Source organism: Lethenteron reissneri, chromosome 67 (assembly GCF_015708825.2).
Source record: "Lethenteron reissneri isolate LAM-NWPU_2019-01 chromosome 67, ASM1570882v1, whole genome shotgun sequence".
In the NCBI taxonomy this organism is placed as follows: domain Eukaryota; kingdom Metazoa; phylum Chordata; class Hyperoartia; order Petromyzontiformes; family Petromyzontidae; genus Lethenteron; species Lethenteron reissneri.
The window spans coordinates 7,882,856-7,907,165 of record NC_083845.1 but is presented as its reverse complement, the minus strand read 5'-3'; the positions used below and the strand labels follow the sequence as shown (position 1 = coordinate 7,907,165).

General features: G+C 54.7%; 1 protein-coding gene across 1 annotated transcript in view; it reads left to right on the top strand.

Moving 5' to 3' along the window:
- LOC133360133 (contactin-4-like) overlaps positions 1-24,310 on the top strand; it is a 55,355-nt gene that overhangs the window by 23,285 nt on the left and 7,760 nt on the right. The window contains 12 exon segments of the mRNA XM_061578719.1: positions 3,721-3,965; positions 6,934-7,072; positions 8,894-9,050; positions 10,067-10,194; positions 12,741-12,916; positions 14,763-14,883; positions 19,439-19,452; positions 19,454-19,598; positions 20,042-20,191; positions 22,119-22,189; positions 23,137-23,232; positions 23,234-23,384. Of these exon segments, the coding sequence (XP_061434703.1) occupies positions 3,721-3,965; positions 6,934-7,072; positions 8,894-9,050; positions 10,067-10,194; positions 12,741-12,916; positions 14,763-14,883; positions 19,439-19,452; positions 19,454-19,598; positions 20,042-20,191; positions 22,119-22,189; positions 23,137-23,232; positions 23,234-23,384 (1,593 nt within the window).

Here is a 24,310-nt window from a genome sequence, read left to right as displayed (position 1 = left end):
AGGGCCATCGTGAACCCGGCTAGAGGCCCACCAGGGCCATTGTGAACCCGGCTAGAGGCCCACCAGGGCCATCGTGAACCCGGCTAGAGACCCACCAGGGCCATCGTGAACCCGGCTAGAGGCCCACCAGGGCCATCGTGAACCCAGCTAGAGGCCCCACCAGGGCCATTGTGAACCCGGCTAGAGGCCCACCAGGGCCATCGTGAACCCGGCTAGAGACCCACCAGGGCCATCGTGAACCCAGCTAGAGACCCACAAGGGCCATCGTGAACCCAGCTAGAGGCCCATCAGGGCCATCGTGAACCCGGCTAGAGGCCCATCAGGGCCATCGTTAACCCGGCTAGAGGCCCATCAGGGCCATCGTGAACCCGGCTAGAGACCCACCAGGGCCATCGTGAACCCGGCTAGAGGCCCACCAGGGCCATCGTGAACCCGGCTAGAGGCCCATCAGGGCCATCGTGAACCCAGCTAGAGACCCACCAGGGCCATCGTGAACCCAGCTAGAGACCCACCAGGGCCATCGTGAACCCAGCTAGAGGCCCCACCAGGGCCATTGTGAACCCGGCTAGAGGCCCACCAGGGCCATTGTGAACCCAGCTAGAGACCCACCAGGGCCATCGTGAACCCGGCTAGAGGCCCATCAGGGCCATCGTGAACCCGGCTAGAGGCCCATCAGGGCCATCGTGAACCCAGCTAGAGGCCCATCAGGGCCATCGTGAACCCGGCTAGAGACCCACCAGGGCCATCGTGAACCCGGCTAGAGGCCCACCAGGGCCATCGTGAGCCCAGCTAGAGGCCCATCAGGGCCATCGTGAACCCGGCTAGAGGCCTCCCCAGCGCCATCGTTAACCCAGATAGAGGCCCACCAGGGGCATCGTGAACCCGGCTAGAGGCCCACCAGGGCCATCGTGAACCCAGCTAGAGACCCACCAGGGCCATCGTGAACCCAGCTAGAGGCCCACCAGGGCCATCGTGAACCCAGCTAGAGACCCACCAGGGCCATCGTGAACCCAGCTAGAGGCCCACCAGGGCCATCGTGAACCCGGCTAGAGACCCACCAGGGCCATCGTGAACCCGGCTAGAGGCCCACCAGGGCCATCGTGAACCCGGCTAGAGGCCCACCAGGACCATCGTGAACCCAGCTAGAGACCCACCAGGGCCATCGTGAACCCGGCTAGAGACCCACCAGGGCCATCGTGAACCCAGCTAGAGGCCAACCAGGGCCATCGTGAACCCAGCTAGAGACCCACCAGGGCCATCGTGAACCCGGCTAGAGGCCCACCAGGGCCATCGTGAACCCGGCTAGAGGCCCACCAGGACCATCGTGAACCCAGCTAGAGACCCACCAGGGCCATCGTGAACCCGGCTAGAGACCCACCAGGGCCATCGTGAACCCAGCTAGAGGCCCCACCAGGGCCATCGTGAACCCGGCTAGAGGTCCACCAGGGCCATCGTGAGCCCGGCTAGAGGCCCAGCAGGGCCATCGTGAACCCGGCTAGAGGCCTCCTCAGGGCCATCGTGAGCCCGGCTAGAGGCCCAGCAGGGCCATCGTGAACCCGGCTAGTGGCCTCCTCAGGGCCATCGTGAGCCCGGCTAGAGGCCTCCTCAGGGCCATCGTGAACCCGGCTAGTGGCCTCCTCAGGGCCATCGTGAACCCAGCTAGAGGCCCACCTCAGGGCCCACTCCACGGCCATCGCGCGACGCTTTTCCCAACGCGAATTCTCAGCGACGCGCCCGTCGCACTCCGCGGCCCGGCCACGCGCGCGTGCCCCTTCAGCGAGCGGCGAGAAAATTAATTTCATTTCCACCCCCGTCCAGCCGCGCACCCCACCGCCTCCCATCCCCACCCCCCATCCCCGCCCCCCCCCCCCTGGCCCCCCCCCTCCACCATCCATTAAACGGTACGGACGCGATACGGCTCGAGCCACGCATCTGCTCGTTAAGTAACGCCGCGGATTTAATTGCCACTAATTAAAGCCCTCGATCGCCCGAGCATTTTGCCACGGGCAATTGCGCCCGGTTCGTTGTGGAAGGAAGGGATGGAGAGAGAGGGGGGTGGGGGGGAGGGGTTGGAGTGTGTGTGGGTAAAAAAATGAGCGCAGTCTGAGATTTGCATTTATCTATCTCTCTCTCTCCATCTCTAAATATGGTGAATTAATGAAGCTAATGGAGTGTGAGAGTGCACTGCGTCTTGCGTGTAGGGTCCGTCGGAAGAGGAATAAATTGTGGGGGGGGGTAGCAAGTGGGGGGGGGGGGGGGGGTGAAATCGAGGCCGGCTGTCTCTCTGGGCCTGTGACCACCGTGACGCGCTGCCGTGTCCGACGTTTCGGCTCCACGGGGTATGGTCGGTGACTTGAGGAGGCAGCGGTGAGAGAGGGGGGGGGGGGGGTGAGACGCGCTTGAGAAGTCACAGCCAGGAGGAGAGATCTTCAGCCGGTGGTGGGGAGACCCTGAAGACGATTACAACGAGAAACAGCAGAGGGAACACGTGGCTTCTGTAGGGGATGAGGGTTCTGTATGGGATGAGGGTTCTGTAGGGGATGAGACAGTGGTTCTGTATGGGATGAAGGTTCTGTATGGGACGAGGGTTCTGTATGGGATGGGGTTCTGTATGGGATGAGGGTTCTGTATGGGATGAAGGTTCTATATGGGACGGTGGTTCTATATGGGACGGTGGTTCTATATGGGACGAGGGTTCTATATGGGATGAGACGAGGGTTCTATATGGGACGAGGGTTCTATATGGGACGGTGGTTCTATATGGGACGAGGGTTCTATATGGGACGGTGGCTCTATATGCGACGGTGGTTCTATATGGGATGAGGGTTCTATATGGGACGGTGGCTCTATATGGGACGGTGGCTCTATATGCGACGGTGGTTCTATATGGGATGAGGGTTCTATATGGGACGGTGGCTCTATATGGGACGGTGGTTCTATATGGGACGGTGGTTCTATATGGGATGGTGGTTCTATATGGGACGGTGGCTCTATATGGGACGGTGGTTCTATATGGGACGGTGGCTCTATATGGGACGGTGGCTCTACATGGGACGGTGGTTCTATATGGGATGGTGGTTCTATATGGGACGGTGGTTCTATATGGGACGGTGGTTCTATATGGGACGGTGGCTCTATATGGGACGGTGGTTCTATATGGGACGGTGGCTCTATATGGGACGGTGGCTCTACATGGGACGGTGGTTCTATATGGGACGGTGGTTCTATATGGGACGGTAGCTCTATATGGGACGGTGGCTCTATATGGGACGGTGGCTCTATATGGGACGGTGGCTCTATATGGGACGGTGGCTCTATATGGGACGGTGGCTCTATATGGGACGGTGGTTCTATATGGGACGGTGGTTCTATATGGGACGAGGGTTCTATATGGGACGGTGGCTCTATATGCGACGGTGGTTCTATATGGGATGAGGGTTCTATATGGGACGGTGGCTCTATATGGGACGGTGGTTCTATATGGGACGGTGGTTCTATATGGGACGGTGGCTCTATATGGGACGGTGGTTCTATATGGGACGGTGGCTCTATATGGGACGGTGGCTCTACATGGGACGGTGGTTCTATATGGGATGGTGGTTCTTTATGGGACGGTGGCTCTATATGGGACGGTGGCTCTATATGGGACGGTGGTTCTATATGGGACGGTGGTTCTATATGGGACGGTGGCTCTATATGGGACGGTGTCTCTGTGTGCAGCTGCCCCGCGCTGGCTGCTGCCGTTGCGCGACGCGGAGCGCGGAGTGCACGAGGCGCTGCGCTGGCCGTGTCGAGCCAGCGGCTCCCCGGCTCCATCCTACGCCTGGCTCAAGGACGGCTCCCCCCTCGCCACCAGCACCACCACCAGCAGCAGCATCAGTAGCAGCAGCAGCACCAGCAGCATCAGTAGTAGCAGCAGCAGCAGTAGCAGCACCAGCAGCAGCAGTAGCAGCAGCAGCGTGCAAGTGAGTCAGCCTCCAGCCCCTCCAGCTCTCCCCCACCCCAGCACTTACAGCCTGGAGCCCTCCTCTCTCTCTCCCTCCTCCTCATAACCCACCCCCTTCCTCCCCCTCCTCCTCCCCCCCTCCCCTCCTCACCCTCCTCTCTTCCCCCTTCCTCCTCCTCGTTACCCTGCTCACCCCCCTCCCCTCCTCCCTCCCCTCCTCACCCTTCTCCTCCCCCCTCCCCTCCTCCTCCTCCTCCGCCTCCTCCCCCCTCCCCTCCTCACCCTCCTCCCCCTCCCCTCCTCACCCTCCTCCTCCCCCCTTCCTCCTCCTCCTCCTCCTCCTCCTCCTCCTCCTCCCCCCTTCCTCCTCACCCTCCTCCCCCTCCCCTCCTCACCCTCCTCCTCCCCCCTTCCTCCTCACCCTCCTCCCCCCTCCCGCCTCCTCCTCCTCCTCCTCCCCCCTCCCCTCCTCACCCTCTTCCCCCTCCCCTCCTCCTCCTCCTCATCCTCCTCCTCACCCTCCTCCTCCTCACCCTCCTCCCCCCTCCCGCCTCCTCCTCCTCCCCCCTCCCCTCCTCACCCTCCTCCTCCCCCTTTCCTCCTCACCCTCCTCCTCCCCCTCCCCTCCTCCCCCTCCCCTCCTCCTCCTCACCCTCCCCTCCTCCTCCTCACCCTCCTCCTCCCCCTCCCCTCCTCCTCCTCACCCTCCTCCTCCCCCCTTCCTCCTCACCCTCCTCCTCCCCCTCCCCTCCTCCTCCTCCTCACCCTCCTCCCCCCTCCCGCCTCCTCCTCCTCTCCCCCCTCCCCTCCTCACCCTCCTCCCCCTCCCCTCCTCACCCTCCTCCTCCCCCTCCCCTCCTCCTCCTCCTCCTCACCCTCCTCCCCCATCCCGCCTCCTCCTCCTCCCCCCTCCCCTCCTCACCCTCCTCCTCCCCCCTTCCTCCTCCTCCTCACCCTCCTCCTCCCCCCTTCCTCCTCACCCTCCTCCTCCCCCTCCCCTCCTCCTCCTCCTCACCCTCCTCCCCCCTCCCGCCTCCTCCTCCCCCCTCCCCTCCTCACCCTCCTCCTCCCCCCTTTCTCCTCACCCTCCTCCTCCCCCTCCCCTCCTCCTCACCCTCCTCCCCCCTCCCACCTCCTCCTCCCCTCCTCACCCTCCTCCTCCCCCTCCCCTCCTCCTCCTCCTCACCCTCCTCCTCCCCCCCTTTCTCCTCACCCTCCTCCTCCCCCTCCCCTCCTCCTCCTCCTCACCCTCCTCCCCCCTCCCGCCTCCTCCTCCTCCTCCCCCCTCCCCTCCTCACCCTCCTCCTCCCCCCTCCTCCTCCTCACCCTCCTCCCCTCCTCACCCTCCTCCCCCCTCCCGCCTCCTCCTCCCCCCTCCCCTCCTCACCCTCCTCCTCCCCCCTTTCTCCTCACCCTCCTCCTCCCCCTCCCCTCCTCCTCACCCTCCTCCCCCCTCCCACCTCCTCCTCCCCTCCTCACCCTCCTCCTCCCCCTCCCCTCCTCCTCCTCCTCACCCTCCTCCTCCCCCCTTTCTCCTCACCCTCCTCCTCCCCCTCCCCTCCTCCTCCTCCTCACCCTCCTCCCCCCTCCCGCCTCCTCCTCCTCCTCCCCCCTCCCCTCCTCACCCTCCTCCTCCCCCCTCCTCCTCCTCACCCTCCTCCCCTCCTCAACCTCCTCCCCCCTCCCCTCCCCCTCCTCCCCCTCCCCTCCTCCTCCTCCTCACCCTCCTCCCCCCTCCCGCCTCCTCCTCCCCCCTCCCCTCCTCACCCTCCTCCTCCCCCCTTTCTCCTCACCCTCCTCCTCCCCCTCCCCTCCTCCTCACCCTCCTCCCCCCTCCCACCTCCTCCTCCCCTCCTCACCCTCCTCCTCCCCCTCCCCTCCTCCTCCTCCTCACCCTCCTCCTCCCCCCTTTCTCCTCACCCTCCTCCTCCCCCTCCCCTCCTCCTCCTCCTCACCCTCCTCCCCCCTCCCGCCTCCTCCTCCTCCTCCCCCCTCCCCTCCTCACCCTCCTCCTCCCCCCTCCTCCTCCTCACCCTCCTCCCCTCCTCACCCTCCTCCCCCCTCCCGCCTCCTCCTCCCCCCTCCCCTCCTCACCCTCCTCCTCCCCCCTTTCTCCTCACCCTCCTCCTCCCCCTCCCCTCCTCCTCACCCTCCTCCCCCCTCCCACCTCCTCCTCCCCTCCTCACCCTCCTCCTCCCCCCTCCCCTCCTCCTCCTCCTCACCCTCCTCCTCCCCCCTTTCTCCTCACCCTCCTCCTCCCCCTCCCCTCCTCCTCCTCCTCACCCTCCTCCCCCCTCCCGCCTCCTCCTCCTCCTCCCCCCTCCCCTCCTCACCCTCCTCCTCCCCCCTCCTCCTCCTCACCCTCCTCCCCTCCTCAACCTCCTCCCCCCTCCCCTCCCCCTCCTCACCCTCCTCCTCATCACCCTCCTCCCCCCTCCCGCCTCCTCCTCCTCCCCCCTCCCCTCCTCACCCTCCTCCTCCCCCCTCCTCCTCCTCACCCTCCTCCTCCCCCTCCCCTCCTCCTCCTCCTCCCCCCTCCCCTCCTCACCCTCCTCCTCCCCCCTCCTCCTCCTCACCCTCCTCCTCCCCCTCCCCTCCTCCTCCTCCCCCCCTCCCCTCCTCACCCTCCTCCTCCTCCTCACCCTCCTCCCGCCCCCATTCTCTGTCCTCCGTCCCCAGCGTCGCTTCTCCAGCACCCAGCGCTCCGAGCCGAACGGGGAACTCCGGGCAGATGATGATGCTGCTGCTGCTGATGCTGTTGATGCTACTGCTGATGGTGATACTGCTGATGATGCTGCTACTGCTGCTGCTACTGCAGCTACTGCTGATGATGATGCTGCTGCTGATGATGCTGCTGATGCTGCTACTGCTGATGATGCTGCTGATGCTGCTGCTGCTGATGATGTTGCTACTGCTGATGCTGCTGATGATGATGCTCCTCTTGATGACGATGTTGACGGTGATGCTGCTGACGCTGCGACCCCCAGGGCCGCGTGCGCGTCGCGTCCCACGCGTCCGGCGACCTGCTCGTGTCCCCGCTGCTGCTGTCCGACGCCGCCATGTACCAGTGCGTGGCCTCCAACAGCTTCGGCAGCGTCACCTCGGCCGCACGGCTCCGCGTCTCAGGTGACACCCCCCCCTCACCCCGCCCCTAGGCCCCGCCCCCACCCCGCCCCTAGGCCCCGACCCCACCTAGTCCACCTCAGTGACATGCGGTGAGGTCAATGGCTAGGGAGGCAATGGCTGGTATCAGAGCCAGATTCACACACTGAGGGGGGGCGTGTCCTCACTGAGGGGGGCGTGGCCTTGCTAAGGGGGGGGCGTGTCCTCACTGAGGGGGGCGTGTCCTGACTTAGGGGGCGTGTCCTCACTGAGGGGGGGGGCGTGTCCTCACTTAGGGGGGCGTGGCCTCACTGAGGGGGGAGTGGCCTCACGGAGGGGGGCGTGTTAGACACGTCCCCCTCGGTGAGGCAGATGTGATAGCTGCCTCCCCTGGTGCTTTTTCATTGCAGTTTCATGACGACACCAGCGAGCCTCAATCTCTTTATACACATACGTGAAATAAGTTAGCTGGACTATGGAAGGCGAGGACATGGAATGAAGGGGTCTACAAACATCACATTGGTGACACACTGAGATAGTAACAGGCACGCGCTTATTGCCCGCGCTCCATCCAGTTACTGAGGGGTTGCGCAATCAGAGGGGAGGCTGAGCTCGTCGCTGCCTCACCTCTCGTCTCTTCCTGTATTTGCAGTGAAGCGCCGCGAATTTGGCGATTTTGACTATAAAATGATTGGAATCGTACTTAAATTACATTTATAACACAGATCAGTGGAAAATCAAATTTTTTGTTTATTATTTTTGTACTTTTCGTAACAGCTATTTTAATTGGAGTATGACAGATGAGGTTGTGCCTCCCCTGACCACACGTCCCTGGTGTCTCTTTCTCTCTCATCATCATCACGGTGGCTAGGAGATGATAACTACCTCGCCTGGTGTGCAGGAGGTCGTGGGTTCGATCCCGACCCTGACGCCTGCTGCTGCTGTATATTTGGAGTTTGCGTGTGTCTCTCTCACCATCATCATCACGATGGCTAGGAGATGTTAACTACCTCGCCTGGTACACAGGAGGTCGTGGGTTTGATCCCGACCCTGACGTCTGCTGCTGTATATTTGGAGTTTGCGTGTCTCTCTCTCATCATCACCATCACGGTGGCTAGGAGATGTTAAACTACCTCGCCTGGTGCACAGGAGGTCGTGGGTTCGATTCCGACCCTGACGCCTGCTGCTGTATATTTGGAGTTTGCGTGTCTCTCTTTCATCATCATCATCACGGTGGCTAGGAGATGTTAACTACCTCGCCTGGTACACAGGAGGTCGTGGGTTCGATCCCGACCCTGACGCCTGCTGCTGCTGTATATTTGGAGTTTGCGTGTCTCTCTCTCATCATCATCATCACGATGGCTAGGAGATGTTAACTACCTCGCCTGGTACACAGGAGGTCGTGGGTTTGATCCCGACCCTGACGCCTGCTGCTGTAAATTTGGAGTTTGCGTGTCTCTCTCTCATCATCATCATCACGGTGGCTAGGAGATGTTAACTACCTCGCCTGGTGTGCAGGATGTCGTGGGTTCGATCCCGACCCTGACGCCTGCTGCTGTATATTTGGAGTTTGCGTGTCTCTCTCTCTCTCTCCCCGTGATGGTCGCCTGGATTTTTCTCCGGGTCCTCCGGGTTTCCCCTGCACATTTAGAATCGACGTCGCGCTATTAAAGTATTTGTCTGCTGCTCGAAAAGTGCACGCGATGATGATAATGATGGCAAGCCACGGTGGCCAGGTCACCGCTTCTTACGTTGAAAAATACTTTACATAGCTCAGTAGTGGGATCAAAATTTAAGAAAACTTCGTTCGTGCGTGGGCTCATCTCCCAGATCTTCTCTCCGCAGGCTCCGTGCCGGACTTCACGGGCCACGAGTTGCCCGCGGAGACGGTGGCCGTCAGCGGAGGCCGGGCCATCATCCCGTGCCACCCCAGCGCGTGGCCTGCCCCCCGCGTCACCTGGAGCGGCCCAAACGGCACCATCGGCCCCGACTCCTCCGCCAGGTGGACCCGCCACGTGTGTGCGAGCGACGTGCCCGCGGGGCCTACCCCTAGGTCGACTCGGCCTCAAACGAGTACTCTGGTGCGGTGTGTCAGAGGAGGAAATCTGTTTATGCTGGAGAAAATCCGGATGAGCTATGAAGCTCTTGATACCCGCCCCCTTCCGCCACAAAGATGTCGAGTAAGGGGCCACCATGTGAGACAATTTCCAACGACCAACAACAGCAACCACACTGATAAAAAAACAATTATCATATTTTTTACTGGCAAATGAGGTTCCAATGGTGGGAACAACCACACTCTCGAATTATAGGCAAGCTAAACACATCAACAAAACCAAAATACTAAAATACAACACCCGCCCCAAAAACCTAAAAGAAACCCCCCCAAAAAGCCCAAAGACCCAATTATGAATGGGTACCCGGTGTGCAACGTGTAAACATCGCCACTGGGGAGACAAAGGCGGCCGGGCGTGGTGCTGGCCACCCAACCCCACGTGTGCCGTGCCGGCCTTTGTAGGTGCTGCTGCTCGCTAACAGCACTTGCCCCTGCAGTTTGTGAAGGCTACACGGACGGGGGGATCTTTTGTCTTTGGGGCCGTCCATAAATGACGTCACGCGATTTTGGACGATTTTTACCCACCCCCCTCGTCACACGGTGTCACAAAAAGTCAGACACCCCCCCTCAAATATGACGTCACAAAGCTCTGCCCCCCCCCTCCCCCAAAACCATATTTCCATTTTGAAAATAAAACATGCTTCAAATCGCTTCAAACTATTGTCATTGTAGTGCGTATTTAATGTGGCGCTGCACTCTGATGTTGTAGGAGAAAACATTTATTAAAAAGTCGATTTAATTAAGTAGAACGTGTTGTCTATATTTATTTAAAGTTGCGCATTCTGATGCGACGTCACATTTCTCAACCCCCCCCCCCCCCATCGTCACAAATGTCTGACACCCCACCCCCCTCGGGGCGTGACGTCATTTATGGACGGCCCCTTTTGTTGTGGTGTACGCAGGCTCCGCGTGCTCGAGGACGGGAGCCTGATGTTCGCGTCCGTGGCGAGCGGAGACGCGGGCAGCTATTCCTGCACGGCGCACAACGTGCTGGGACAGGCGCAGAGCGCTGGGACACTCACCGTGAAAGGTGCGCGACTGAACAGGGCTGTCTTACTCCAACAGCCCTGTTCCGACAGTCCTGTTCCAACAGTCCTGTTCCGGCAGACCTGTTCCGGCAGACCTGTTCCGACAGACCTGTTCCGACAGCCCTGTTCCGACAGACCTGTTCCCCACAGCCCTGTTCCGACAGACCTGTTCCGACAGACCTGTTCCGACAGCCCTGTTCCGACAGACCTGTTCCGACAGACCTGTTCCGACAGCCCTGTTCCGACAGACCTGTTCCGACAGACCTGTTCCGACAGCCCTGTTCCGACAGACCTGTTCCGACAGCCCTGTTCCGACAGACCTGTTCCGACAGCCCTGTTCCGATAGCCCTGTTCCGACAGACCTGTTCCGACAGCCCTGTTCCGATAGCCCTGTTCCGACAGACCTGTTCCGACAGACCTGTTCCGACAGCCCTGTTCCGACAGACCTGTTCCGACCGACCTGTTCCAACAGCCCTGTTCTGACAGACCTGTTTCGACAGACCTGTTCCGACAGCCCTGTTCCGACAGACCTGTTCCGACAGCCCTGTTCCGACAGACCTGTTCCGACAGACCTGTTCCGACAGCCCTGTTCCGACAGACCTGTTCTGACAGCCCTGTTCCGACAGACCTGTTCCGACAGACCTGTTCCGACAGACCTGTTCCGACAGACCTGTTCCGACAGACCTGTTCCGACAGACCTGTTCCGACAGACCTGTTCCGACAGACCTGTTCCGACAGACCTGTTCCGACAGCCCTGTTCCGACAGACCTGTTCCGACAGCCCTGTTCCGATAGCCCTGTTCCGACAGACCTGTTCCGACAGACCTGTTCCGACAGCCCTGTTCCGACAGACCTGTTCCGACAGCCCTGTTCCGACAGACCTGTTCCGACAGACCTGTTCCGACAAACCTGTTCCGACAGCCCTGTTCCGACAGACCTGTTCCGACAGCCCTGTTCCGACAGACCTGTTCCGACAGACCTGTTCCGACAGACCTATTCCGACCGACCTGTTCCGACAGCCCTGTTCCGACAGACCTGTTCCAACAGCCCTGTTCCGATAGCCCTGTTCCGACAGCCCTGTTCCGACAGACCTGTTCCGACAGACCTGTTCCGACAGACCTATTCTGACCGACCTGTTCCGACAGCCCTGTTCCGACAGACCTGTTCCGACAGCCCTGTTCCGACAGCCCTGTTCCGACAGCCCTGTTCCGAAAGCCCTGTTCCGACAGACCTGTTCCGACAGACCTGTTCCGACAGACCTGTTCCGACAGCCCTCTTCCGACAGCCCTGTTCCGAAAGCCCTGTTCCGACAGACCTGTTCCTACAGTCCGGTTCCGACAGCGCTGTTCCGACAGACCTGTTCCGACAGCCCTGTTCCGACAGCCCTGTTCCGACAGCCCTGTTCTTCACCTGAGGACGGCTGCTTGCGTTGTGGCCAAAACGTCGTGAGAATTGTATTTTATTGTGTTTTATTTTTATTATTTTGTTATTTCCCTTCTACGTGACTTTACCGAAGTAAAAGTAATTGATGATGATATAAAATAAATATAATTTATGATAATATAAAATAAATACCATTGATGAAAAGATAAAGTAAATATAATTTATGATAATATAAAATAAATACCATTGATGATAATGCAAAATAAAAATCATTGATGATAATATAAAGCAAATATCATTGATGATAATATAAAATAAATACAAATTATGATTATATTAAATAAATATTGATGATAATATAAAATAATTATAATTTATGATACTATTAAATAAATACCATTGATGATAATATGAAATAAATATAATTGATGATAATACAAAATAAAAATAATTGATGATAATATAAAACAAATATAATTGATGATAATTTGAAAACAAATATTGATGATAATATAAAATAATTATAATTTATGATAATATAAAATAAATATAATGTATGATAATATTAAATAAATATTGATGATAATATAAAATAATTATAATTTATATCATATTAAATAAATACCATTGATGACAATATAAAATAAATATTGATGATAATATAAAATAATTATAAGTTATGATAATATAAAATAAATACCATTGATGATAATATAAAATAAATACCATTGATGATAATATGAAATAAATATAATTGATGATAATACAAAATAAAAATCATTGATGATAATATAAAACAAATATAATTGATGATAATTTGAAAATAAATATTGATGATAATATAAAATAATTATAATTTATGATAATATAAAATAAATATAATGTATGATAATATTAAATAAATATTGATGATAATATAAAATAATTATAATTTATATCATATTAAATAAATACCATTGATGACAATATAAAATAAATATTGAAGATAATATAAAATAATTATAAGTTATGATAATATAAAATAAATACCATTGATGATAAGATAAAGTAAATATAATTTATGATAATACAAAATAAAAATCATTGATGATAATACAAAATAAAAATCATTGATGATAACAGAAAAAAATATAATTGATGATAATTTGAAAAAAAAAACATTGCAGAGGCGACCCGCATCACGGCTGCCCCCAGCGGGGGGCTGGTGGCGTTCGGCCACCGGGCGGTGTTGTCGTGCCGCGCCTCCCACGACCCCTCGCTCCGCGTCGCCTTCCTGTGGAGCCGCGGCGAACACCACCTCGGAGGCAGCGGCAGGAGGGAGCAGTTCACGCACGCGGGCATGGTGAGCTGTGGCAGGGCATGGTGAGCTGTGGCAGGGCATGGTGAGCCGTGGCAGGGCATGGTGAGCTGTGGCAGGGCATGGTGAGCTGTGGCATGGTGAGCCGTGGCAGGGCATGGTGAGCTGTGGCATGGTGAGCCGTGGCAGGGCATGGTGAGCCGTGACAGGGCATGGTGAGCTGTGGCAGGGGCATGGTGAGCTGTGGCAGGGCATGGTGAGCCGTGGCATGATGAGCCGTGGCAGGGGCATGGTGAGCCGTGGCAGGGCATGGTGAGCTGTGGCATGGTGAGCCGTGGCAGGGCATGGTGAGCCGTGACAGGGCATGGTGAGCTGTGGCAGGGGCATGGTGAGCTGTGGCAGGGGCATGGTGAGCTGTGGCATGGTGAGCCGTGACAGGGCATGGTGAGCCGTGGCAGGGCATGGTGAGCTGTGGCAGGGCATGGTGAGCTGTGGCAGGGCATGGTGAGCTGTGGCATGGTGAGCCGTGGCAGGGCATGGTGAGCCGTGACAGGGCATGGTGAGCCGTGACAGGGCATGGTGAGCCGTGGCAGGGCATGGTGAGCCGTGGCAGGGCATGGTGAGCCGTGGCAGGGGCATGGTGAGCTGTGGCAGGGGCATGGTGAGCTGTGGCAGGGCATGGTGAGCCGTGGCAGGGCATGGTGAGCTGTGGCAGGGCATGGTGAGCTGTGGCAGGGCATGGTGAGCTGTGGCAGGGCATGGTGAGCTGTGGCATGGTGAGCCGTGGCAGGGCATGGTGAGCCGTGACAGGGCATGGTGAGCCGTGACAGGGCATGGTGAGCCGTGGCAGGGCATGGTGAGCCGTGGCAGGGCATGGTGAGCTGTGGCAGGGCATGGTGAGCTGTGGCAGGGCATGGTGAGCTGTGGCAGGGCATGGTGAGCTGTGGCATGGTGAGCCGTGACAGGGCATGGTGAGCTGTGGCAGGGCATGGTGAGCCGTGACAGGGGCATGGTGAGCTGTGGCAGGGCATGGTGAGCTGTGGCAGGGGCATGGTGAGCCGTGACAGGGCATGGGTGGTGGTGAGCGGCGGCGTTGGGGGGGGGGGGCAGAAGTGAGCTGTAGCTGTGGGCAGCGGAAGGGGTAGCGGGGGCAGCAGTGGGCAAGCTGCAGGAGGTAGTGGCAGTGGGCAGCGGCAGCAGTGAGCATCCTCAAGTTCAAGTTCATATATTAGGTATAGCCCTGTGAGCCATTCGGCTCTTGAATCGGGTGCAACCGCAACAAATAAAAAACAAAAAACATGAACCAAAAAACATCTTAAAGTGAATATGTGACTAAGTGCAAACAGAAAATCCAAGAAAAGACAGCAAAATATTGCAGAAAAAAGCACCGTACACTAACGCTGTGTGCACAAATCCCAGTGGAATGCAAGTCAAACAACAACAACAACAACCACAAGACAACTTATATTAAGGCCATCAGTCTAACTCTGTACTACAACAAACAAACATGGCCAAACCAATACACTTTTCGAAATCACCAAAATAAAGCCATGAAAGCAATGAAACAGTGATCATAGGAACTGTGACGGAATTTTCACAATGGCATAAACAACATGTACTACCGAAACGCTGCAGCCATAGCTGGCTGCATGAGCCACTCCACAACAGTGGGCAGTAGCAGGGGCAGCAGCAGTGGGCAGCAGCAGTGGGCAGCAGCAGCGGTGGCAGTGGCAGGGGGCAGCAGAAAGGGGCAACTGCGGTCGTGAATTGTCTAAAGAATCAGCACCGAGGATTCGAAGGCAGCCAAGGCGTGGTGGTGCCGACCACCCACCCTCTCGCGTGCCCCCCAACGTGAGAGGCTACACGGGGGATCTTTGTCTTTGTGCGGCAGGGGAGCTCCGCGTCCGATCTGGTGCTGAAGCCGGTGAGCCCCGCCGACTCGGGGCCCTACGCCTGCACGGCGCGCACAGACGTGGACAGTGCCACGGCCTCCACGTGGCTCAACGTCACCGGCAAGACGCTCACCGTCGCCCCAGAGAGGGCCACTCACAGGGCAGAGAGGACAGTGTTGAGTCTATGGGTAGTGTTGAATCTATGGGCAGTGTTGAATCTATGGGCAGTGTTGAGTCTGTGGGTAGTGTTAGTCTATGGGTAGTGTTGAATCTATGGGTAGTGTTGAGTCTATGGGCAGTGTTGAGTCTATGGGTAGTGTTAGTCTATGGGTAGTGTTGAGTCTATGGGCAGTGTTGAGTCTATGGGTAGTGTTGAGTCTATGGTTAGTGTTGAGTCTATGGGCAGTGTTGAGTCTATGGGCAGTGTTGAGTCTATGGGCAGTGATGAGTCTATGGGTAGTGATGAGTCTATGGGTAGTGTTGAGTCTATGGGCAGTGATGAGTCTATTGGTAGTGTTGAGTCTATGGGCAGTGTTAGTCTATGGGTAGTGTTGAATCTATGGGTAGTGTTGAGTCTATGGGCAGTGATGAGTCTATGGGTAGTGTTAGTCTATGGGCAGTGTTGAGTCTATGGGCAGTGTTGAGTCTATGGGTAGTGTTAGTCTATGGGCAGTGTTGGGTCTATGGGCAGTGTTGAGCCTATGGGCAGTGTTGAGTCTATGGGTAGTGTTGAGTCTATGGGCAGTGTTGAGTCTATGGGTAGTGTTGAGTCTATGGTTAGTGTTGAGTCTATGGGCAGTGTTGAGTCTATGGGTAGTGTTGAGTCTATGGGCAGTGATGAGTCTATGGGTAGTGTTGAGTCTATGGGCAGTGTTGAGTCTATGGGTAGTGTTGAGTCTGAAGTACTCTTGAAGACGCTTGGACACCGTTGTAAGGCACACGTGTTTATTTACACAATGGTCGTACAGTACTAGAGGGGTGTATCGGCCCCCTCACCCGTATAACTGGGGATACACCTCTAGCTATCCTTCCTACCCCGAGTCCTCCACTTACGGGCTAGGGGAGGCTGTCTGGCCCGACACTGGTCAGTCGGGCTACGGTACCCGGAGTCCCAGAGTACTAACTCTGGTTCACGGGACCACGCCACTGGCTCCAGCCTGCGCTGCCCTGATAAGGGCGGCGTCCCAGGGGGAGTCCAGGGCCTATCTGGTCGGTCTTCCGTCTTCCCCTAATTACTCTAAGACTGAACCCCGAGCTCTCTGGCTCATCCCTTTTTATACCCCCCTAGAGGATCACAACCCCCCTCACGCCGTCCGGTGCGGACGTCGTTGCGGGCACCACCCCGTGTACTGGCGGAGTCCCCGCCCACTGTGTTTGTTATCCGTTAGCTCCTATGCAAACAGCCCTACACAAACAGCCCCTCTGTAACAGCCCTACAAGTCTATGGTTAGTGTTGAGTCTATGGGCAGTGTTGAGTCTATGGGTAGTGTTGAGTCTATGGGCAGTGATGAGTCTATGGGTAGTGTTGAGTCTATGGTTAGTGTTGAGTCTATGGGCAGTGTTGAGTCTATGGGTAGTGTTGAGTCTATGGGCAGTGATGAGTCTATGGGTAGTGATGAGTCTATGGGTAGTGTTGAGTCTATGGGCAGTGATGAGTCTATGGGTAGTGTTGAGTCTATGGGCAGTGTTGAGTCTATGGGTAGTGATGAGTCTATGGGTAGTGTTGAGTCTATGGGCAGTGATGAGTCTATGGGTAGTGTTGAGTATATGGGGAGTGTTGAGTCTATGGGTAGTGTTAGTCCTATGGCAGTGTTAGTCTATGGGGAGTGTTGAGTCTATGGGTAGTGTTGAATCTATGGGTAGTGTTGAGTCTATAGGCAGTGTTGAGTCTATGGGCAGTGTTGAATCTATGGGCAGTGTTGAGTCTGTGGGTAGTGTTAGTCTATGGGTAGTGTTGAATCTATGGGTAGTGTTGAGTCTATGGGCAGTGTTGAGTCTATGGGCAGTGTTGAGTCTATGGGCAGTGTTGAGTCTATGGGCAGTGTTGAGTCTATGGGTAGTGTTAGTCTATGGGCAGTGTTGGGTCTATGGGCAGTGTTGAGTCTATGGGCAGTGTTGAGTCTATGGGTAGTGTTGAGTCTATGGGCAGTGTTGAATCTATGGGCAGTGTTGAGTCTGTGGGTAGTGTTAGTCTATGGGTAGTGTTGAATCTATGGGTAGTGTTGAGTCTATGGGCAGTGTTGAGTCTATGGGCAGCGTTGAGTCTATGGGCAGCGTTGAGTCTATGGGCAGTGTTGAGTCTATGGGCAGTGTTAGTCTATGGGGAGTGTTGAGTCTATGGGTAGTGTGAATCTATGGGTAGTGTTGAGTCTATAGGCAGTGTTGAGTCTATGGGCAGTGTTGAATCTATGGCAGTGTTGAGTCTGTGGGTAGTGTTAGTCTATGGGTAGTGTTGAATCTATGGGTAGTGTTGAGTCTATGGGGCAGTGTTGAGTCTATGGGCAGCGTTGAGTCTATGGGCAGTGTTGAGTCTATGGGCAGTGTTGAGTCTATGGGTAGTGTTAGTCTATGGGCAGTGTTGAGCCTATGGGCAGTGTTGAGTCTATGGGTAGTGTTGAGTCTATGGGCAGTGTTGAGTCTATGGGTAGTGTTGAGTCTATGGTTAGTGTTGAGTCTATGGGCAGTGTTGAGTCTATGGGTAGTGTTGAGTCTATGGGCAGTGATGAGTCTATGGGTAGTGTTGAGTCTATGGTTAGTGTTGAGTCTATGGGCAGTGTTGAGTCTATGGGTAGTGTTGAGTCTGTGGGCAGTGATGAGTCTATGGGTAGTGATGAGTCTATGGGTAGTGTTGAGTCTATGGGCAGTGATGAGTCTATGGGTAGTGTTGAGTCTATGGTTAGTGTTGAGTCTATGGGCAGTGTTGAGTCTATGGGTAGTGTTGAGTCTATGGGCAGTGATGAGTCTATGGGTAGTGATGAGTCTATGGGTAGTGTTGAGTCTATGGGCAGTGATGAGTCTATGGGTAGTGTTGAGTCTATGGGCAGTGTTGAGTCTATGGGTAGTGATGAGTCTATGGGTAGTGTTGAGTCTATGGGCAGTGATGAGTCTATGGGTAGTGTTGAGTATATGGGGAGTGTTGAGTCTATGGGTAGTGTTAGTCTATGGGCAGTGTTAGTCTATGGGGAGTGTTGAGTCTATGGGTAGTGTTGAATCTATGGGTAGTGTTGAGTCTATAGGCAGTGTTGAGTCTATGGGCAGTGTTGAATCTATGGGCAGTGTTGAGTCTGTGGGTAGTGTTAGTCTATGGGGTAGTGTTGAATTATGGGTAGTGTTGAGTCTATGGGCAGTGTTGAGTCTATGGGCAGTGTTGAGTCTATGGGCAGTGTTGAGTCTATGGGCAGTGTTGAGTCTATGGGTAGTGTTAGTCTATGGGCAGTGTTGGGTCTATGGGCAGTGTTGAGTCTATGGGCAGTGTTGAGTCTATGGGTAGTGTTGAGTCTATGGGCAGTGTTGAATCTATGGGCAGTGTTGAGTCTGTGGGTAGTGTTAGTCTATGGGTAGTGTTGAATCTATGGGTAGTGTTGAGTCTATGGGCAGTGTTGAGTCTATGGGCAGCGTTGAGTCTATGGGCAGCGTTGAGTCTATGGGCAGTGTTGAGTCTATGGGCAGTGTTAGTCTATGGGGAGTGTTGAGTCTATGGGTAGTGTTGAATCTATGGGTAGTGTTGAGTCTATAGGCAGTGTTGAGTCTATGGGCAGTGTTGAAATCTATGGGCAGTGTTGAGTCTATGGGGTAGTGTTGTCTATGGGTATGTTGATCATGGGTATGTTGATCTATGGGCAGTGTTGAGTCTATGGGCAGGTTGAGTCTATGGCAGTGTTGAGTCTAGGCAGTGTTGAGTCTATGGTTAGTGGTTCTCTGGGCAGTGTTGAGCTATGGGCAGTGTTGAGTCTATGGGTAGTGTTGAGTCTATGGGCATGTGATCTATGGTAGTGTTGAGTCTATGGTTAGTGTTGAGTCTATGCAGTTTTGAGTCTATGGGTAGTGTTGAGTCTATGGGCATTGATGTCTATGGGTAGTGAGTTGAGTCTATGGTTGTTGAGTCTATGGGCAGTGTTGAGTCTATGGGTAGTGTTGAGTCTATGGGCAGTGATGAGTCTATGGGTAGTGTGAGTCTATGGTATGTGAGTCTATGGGCAGTGTGAGTCTATGGTAGTGTTGAGTCTATGGGCAGTGTTGAGTCTATGGTAGTGATGAGTCTATGGGTAGTGTTGAGTATGGGCAGTGATGAGTCTATGGGTAGTGTTGAGTCTATGGGCGTTGAGTCTATGGGTAGGTTGAGTCTATGGGCAGTGTTGAGTCTATGGGTAGTGTTGAGTCTATGGGCAGTGTTGAGTCTATGGGTAGTGTTGAGTCTATGCTCAGTGTTGAGTCTATGCTCAGTGTTAAGTCTATGGATAGTGTTGAGTCTATGGGCAGTATGTATATATGTTGAACTTCTTTCACACCGTACGTAGCCCAACCACGCTAATAGTGTCTAAGATCAGGCGCACCAATCCTCGCGTACACGCACGCGCGCACCGGACATCGACTTGAAACTCGAGAATGAGACGTCGAACGTTTGCCGGACGTTGAACGCGAGACATCCCCCCGCCCTCCCCCCGTGTCTCATCAGGCCCTCCGGACCCGCCCGCGGTCCGTGGTGGCGACAGACGTGACCACCACCTCGGTCTCCCTGTCTTGGGTCCCCGGCTTTGACAACTACAGCCCCGTGACGGCCCACAGGGTGGAGAGCCGCTGCGGCCACTGCGGCCGCTGGGCGACCGCCACGACCGGTGAGGGAGGTGCGGCGAGCCGGTTCGCTCTCACGGATCACCACCACCACCACCAACTCGCATGTTGTCACGTGCCCGGCAATGGCTGCGTAACATGTCCAGTCGTGCTCACGTGCGGGGATGGGGGGATTCATCTTCTTGGTTCTTTCGGTAAAGTCACGTAGAATGGAAATAATAAAATAATAAAAATAAAACATAATAAAATAATTCTCACGACGTTTCGGCCACAACGCAAGTAGCCGTCCTCAGGTGGAGAACAGGTCTGTCGAGGAGACAGAGTAATTCAGACTCAGGCCGAAACGTCGCGAGAATTATTTTATTATGTTTTATTTTTATTACTTTATCATTTCCATTCTACGTGACTTTACCGAAAGAACCAAGAAGATGAATCCCTGCAGTCACGAAAGCTTCAAATTGATGGGGGGATTGTTGTACATTCACAGAGCCGGCGATCATCGCGGCCGACAGGAACGGTGCCCGGGTCACGGGGCTGACCCCTTGGACGGAGGCGGAGTTCCGCGTGGTCTCCAGCAACGCACACGGGGACGGCGCGCCCAGCGCCTCCTCGGGGTTCCTCCACACCCTCCCCACCGGTTGCTCCCCCCCCCTCCCTCCCCCGTCCCACCACCGCCACCGCCACCACCATCGCCGCCACTGCCGCCGCCCCAGTCACGTCCATCGCTCGCTCTAGGGCACCGCCTTTGTTTTGACACGGAACGTCTGAGGCCAAACGTCTCGTTCGAAGAGTTCCTTGAGACGTGACACTGACTTGGGATAGAACCTCTCATTTTGACAGTTCCTTGAGACAAAACGTCCCGTTTGAAGATTCTCTTGAGATAGAACACTTTTGATTTAAAGCTTTCGTGACTGCAGGGATTCATGTTCTTAGTTCTTTCGGTAAAGTCACGTAGAAGGGAAACAATAAAATAATTTAAAAAAACATAATAAAATAATTCTCACGACGTTTCAGCCCCCTCCAACCCAGCTTAAATATACGCTGCCAAGCCTGGTGGTTTTCATTCAGACGCTGTCTTTCCGACAGACCTGTTCTTCACCTGAGGACGGCTGCTTGCGTCACGTAGAAGGGAAACAATAAATAATACAAATATAAATGGAAACAGACAAGATCCCCCTATAGACTTGACAGACTGTAGGGGCAAGTGCTGCTAGCGGAGTAGCACCTATGAAGGCCGGCACGGCACACGAGGGGGTGGGTGGCCAGCACCGCACCCGGCCGCCTTTGTCTCCCCCGTGGCGATGTTTACGCACCGCACCAGGTACTCATTTGAGGTTGAGTCGACCTAGGAGAGGCCCAGGACTGTTTCAGATAATCGTCACCAGTGTTGGTGCTGTCCGTGAGTTGGAATTGAACTAGGCTCGCCGGGTTGCAGTGCAGCGCGCTAACCGCTACACAATCGCTCCCCCATCTTCAAACGTACACACACAGAGGTTATTGTTACACTATTTTAGTTTTTTGTGAGCTAGGTTTAATATATATATGTTTTAAAACCATACTGAGCTGTTGGCTCTTACTCATTGTTTTTTTCGGTAAAGTCACGTATGTGGAAATAAAATATAAATAAAATAAAATTAAATTTCGATTTAAAGCTTTCGTGACTGCAGGGATTCATCTTCTTGGTTCTTTCGGTAAAGTCACGTAGAAGGGAAGTAATAAAATAATAAAAATAAAACATAAAACAATTCTCACTGAGAATTGTCACTGAGAATTGTTGTATTATGTTTCATTTTTATTATTTTATTACTTCCCTTCTACGTGACTTTACCGAAAGAACCAAGAAGAAAAATAAAATTAGATTAAAATAAATCACGACGTTTCGAACGCAACACAAGCGCTCATCACCAGGTGGAATTGGGGTAAAACACATAGCGAGGGCACACACACAGAGCGACATCTGCAGTCACGAAAGCTTCAATTCTATATTTACTGTTGGCTCTTGTTTGGAGGCGAGATTGTTTTGAGTATTTGGCTGCTACTATGAATGTCCACGTAATGGTGAAGAGCCCCTTCGTTGAGGTATCACTTGCGACTGCCAGGGCGCTTCGAGACGCGCTGCATCTGCGTCCGTCTGGAACGCTCTTCTGTCCAATATCAGAAAGCCTCTGGGAACCCACGTGCACATGCACGTCATCGGAATGGGAAAGGGTTAAGATTCGGCCGCTATGAAGTAACGGTCAGCAGCGCGCTGGACTCGTCATCCAGAAGGCACCGGTTCGACTCCATCCGCTGGTGGGTTCACCATGGTTTAGCCGATGATCGGTGAGGGCCACGTGGTGGTGGTGGTGGTGGGGTAAAGCGTGCGTGGGTGTAACTCCCAACCTCTTCCAAGACGTACTAGCTAGCGCGGAAGACCAGGCCACACATCACCGTCTGGAATCTGGCTCTCGCCGGGAGGGTTTCCATCTCGTTGTGAAACAAATCTCAGCCGAACCGAGACGCTGACGACCTCCACCCCCCCCACCCCCCCACCCCCCCCCCCACCCCCCCCCGTCTCTCTACAGCTCCCGTGGTCATCCCCGAGGGGCTGTCTGGGGGAGGAGGAAGTCATCCGGAACTCGTCATCACCTGGAAGGTGACCGCCGTCAATTGTGTCCCTTCTACGAATCTCTTCCCCTATTAATCCCCTATCCTACTAACCCCCTCCCCTACTAACCCCCTCCCCTACTAACCTCCTCCCCTACTAACTTTCTCCCCTACTAACCTCCTATACTACTAACCTACTACCCTATTAATCCCCTACCCTACTAACCCCCTCCCCTACTAACCCCCTCCCCTACTAACCTCCTCCCCTACTAACTTTCTCCCCTACTAACCTCCTATCCTACTAACCCCCTACCCTACAAACTTCCTCCCCTACTAACCTCCTATCCTACTAACCTACTCCCCTATTAATCCCCTACCCTACTAACTTCCTACCCTACTAACCCCCTACCCTACTAACTTCCTACCCTACTAACCCCCTTCCCTACTAATTTCCTCCCCTATGAATCCCATACCCTAATAACCTACTCCTTTATTATCCCCTACCCTACTAACCCTACTAACTTCCTACCCTACTAACCCCTCCCCTACTAACCCCCTACCCTACTAAACCCCTACCCTACTAACCCCCTACCCTACTAACCCCCTACCCTACTAACCCTACTAACTTCCTACCCTACTAACCCCCTCCCCTACTAAACCCCTACCCTACTAACCCCCTACCCTACTAAACCCCTACCCTACTAACCCCCTACCCTACTAACCCCCTACCCTACTAACCCCCCTACCCTACTAACCCTACTAACTTCCTCCCCTACTAACCTCCTACCCTACTAACCTACTCCCCTATTAATCCCCTACCCTAATACCCTACTAACCCCCTACCCTACTCACCCCATCCCCTACTGACCTCCTCCCCTATTAATCCCCTACCCTACTAATTTCCTACCCTACTCACCCCCTACCCTACTAATCCCCTCCCCTACTAACTCCCTCCCCTACTAACCCCCTACTAACCCCCCCCACTCCCCCACCCAGCCCGTGGAGCGCCGCCTGCACTTCGGGCCCAGCCTGGGCTACGTTGTTGCGTTCCGTGAGAACGCCACCGCGACCCTCTGGCGCCACGTGACGGTCCCCCGCGTGGAACGCGTCGCGCTACTCGCACCGCCGCTCCGACGGTGACGCAGCGCGGCCCTTCACGGCCTTCCTCGTGCGGATCCGGGCCTTCAACGGCGCCGGCGAGGGCCCATTCGGCAACGCCACGCTGGTGCACTCGGCCGAGAGAGGTGACGGGGGAGGTGGAGGTGGGGGGTATGGCTGCAGGGTTTTGGTAGTACATGTTGTTTGTCGTTTATTCCGTCACAGTTCCTAGTTCCTATGATCACTGCTGTTTCATTGCTTTTATGGCTTTATTTTGGTGATTTCGAAAAGTGTATTGGTTTGGCCATGTTTGTTTGTTGTAGTACAGAGTAAGACTGATGGCCTTAATCTAAGTTGTCTTGTGGTTGTTGTTGTTGTTTGACTTGCATCCCACTGGGATTTTTGCACACAGCGTTGGTGTACGGTGATTTTTTCTGCAATATTTTGCTGTCTTTTCTTGGATTTTCTGTTTGCACTTAGTCACATATTCATTTGAAGATGTCTTTTTTGTTCATGTTTTTGTTTTTTGTTTGTTGCGGTTGCACCCGATTCAAGAGCCGAATGGCTCACAGGGCTATACCTAATACATGCACTTGAACTTGAGTGGAAGGGTGAGGAGTTAGGGGGGCCGTCCGTAGATGACGTCACGCACCTGGGGGGGGGGGGTTGAGAAACGTGACGTCACATAAAAATGCGCAACTTTAAATACATATAGACAACACGTTCTACTTAATTAAATCGACTTTTTAATAAACGTTTTCTCCTACAACATCAGAGTGCAGCGCCACATTAAATACGCACTACAATGACAATAGTTTAACGCGATTTGAAGCATGTTTTATATTATTTGGGGGGGGGGGGGCAGAACTTTGTGACGTCATATGAGAAGGGGTGGGGGGGGCTGACTTTTTGTGACGCCGTGTGACGAAGGGGGGGGGGGGGGGGGTAAAAAATCCTCCAAAATCGCGTGACGTCATTTATGGACGGCCCCTTAGCGGTGGTGGCTGGGGGGGGATGAGTAGGGGGCGACGTGGTGAGTGTCGGGGTGAGGAGTTTAGCGGTGGGTGATCGG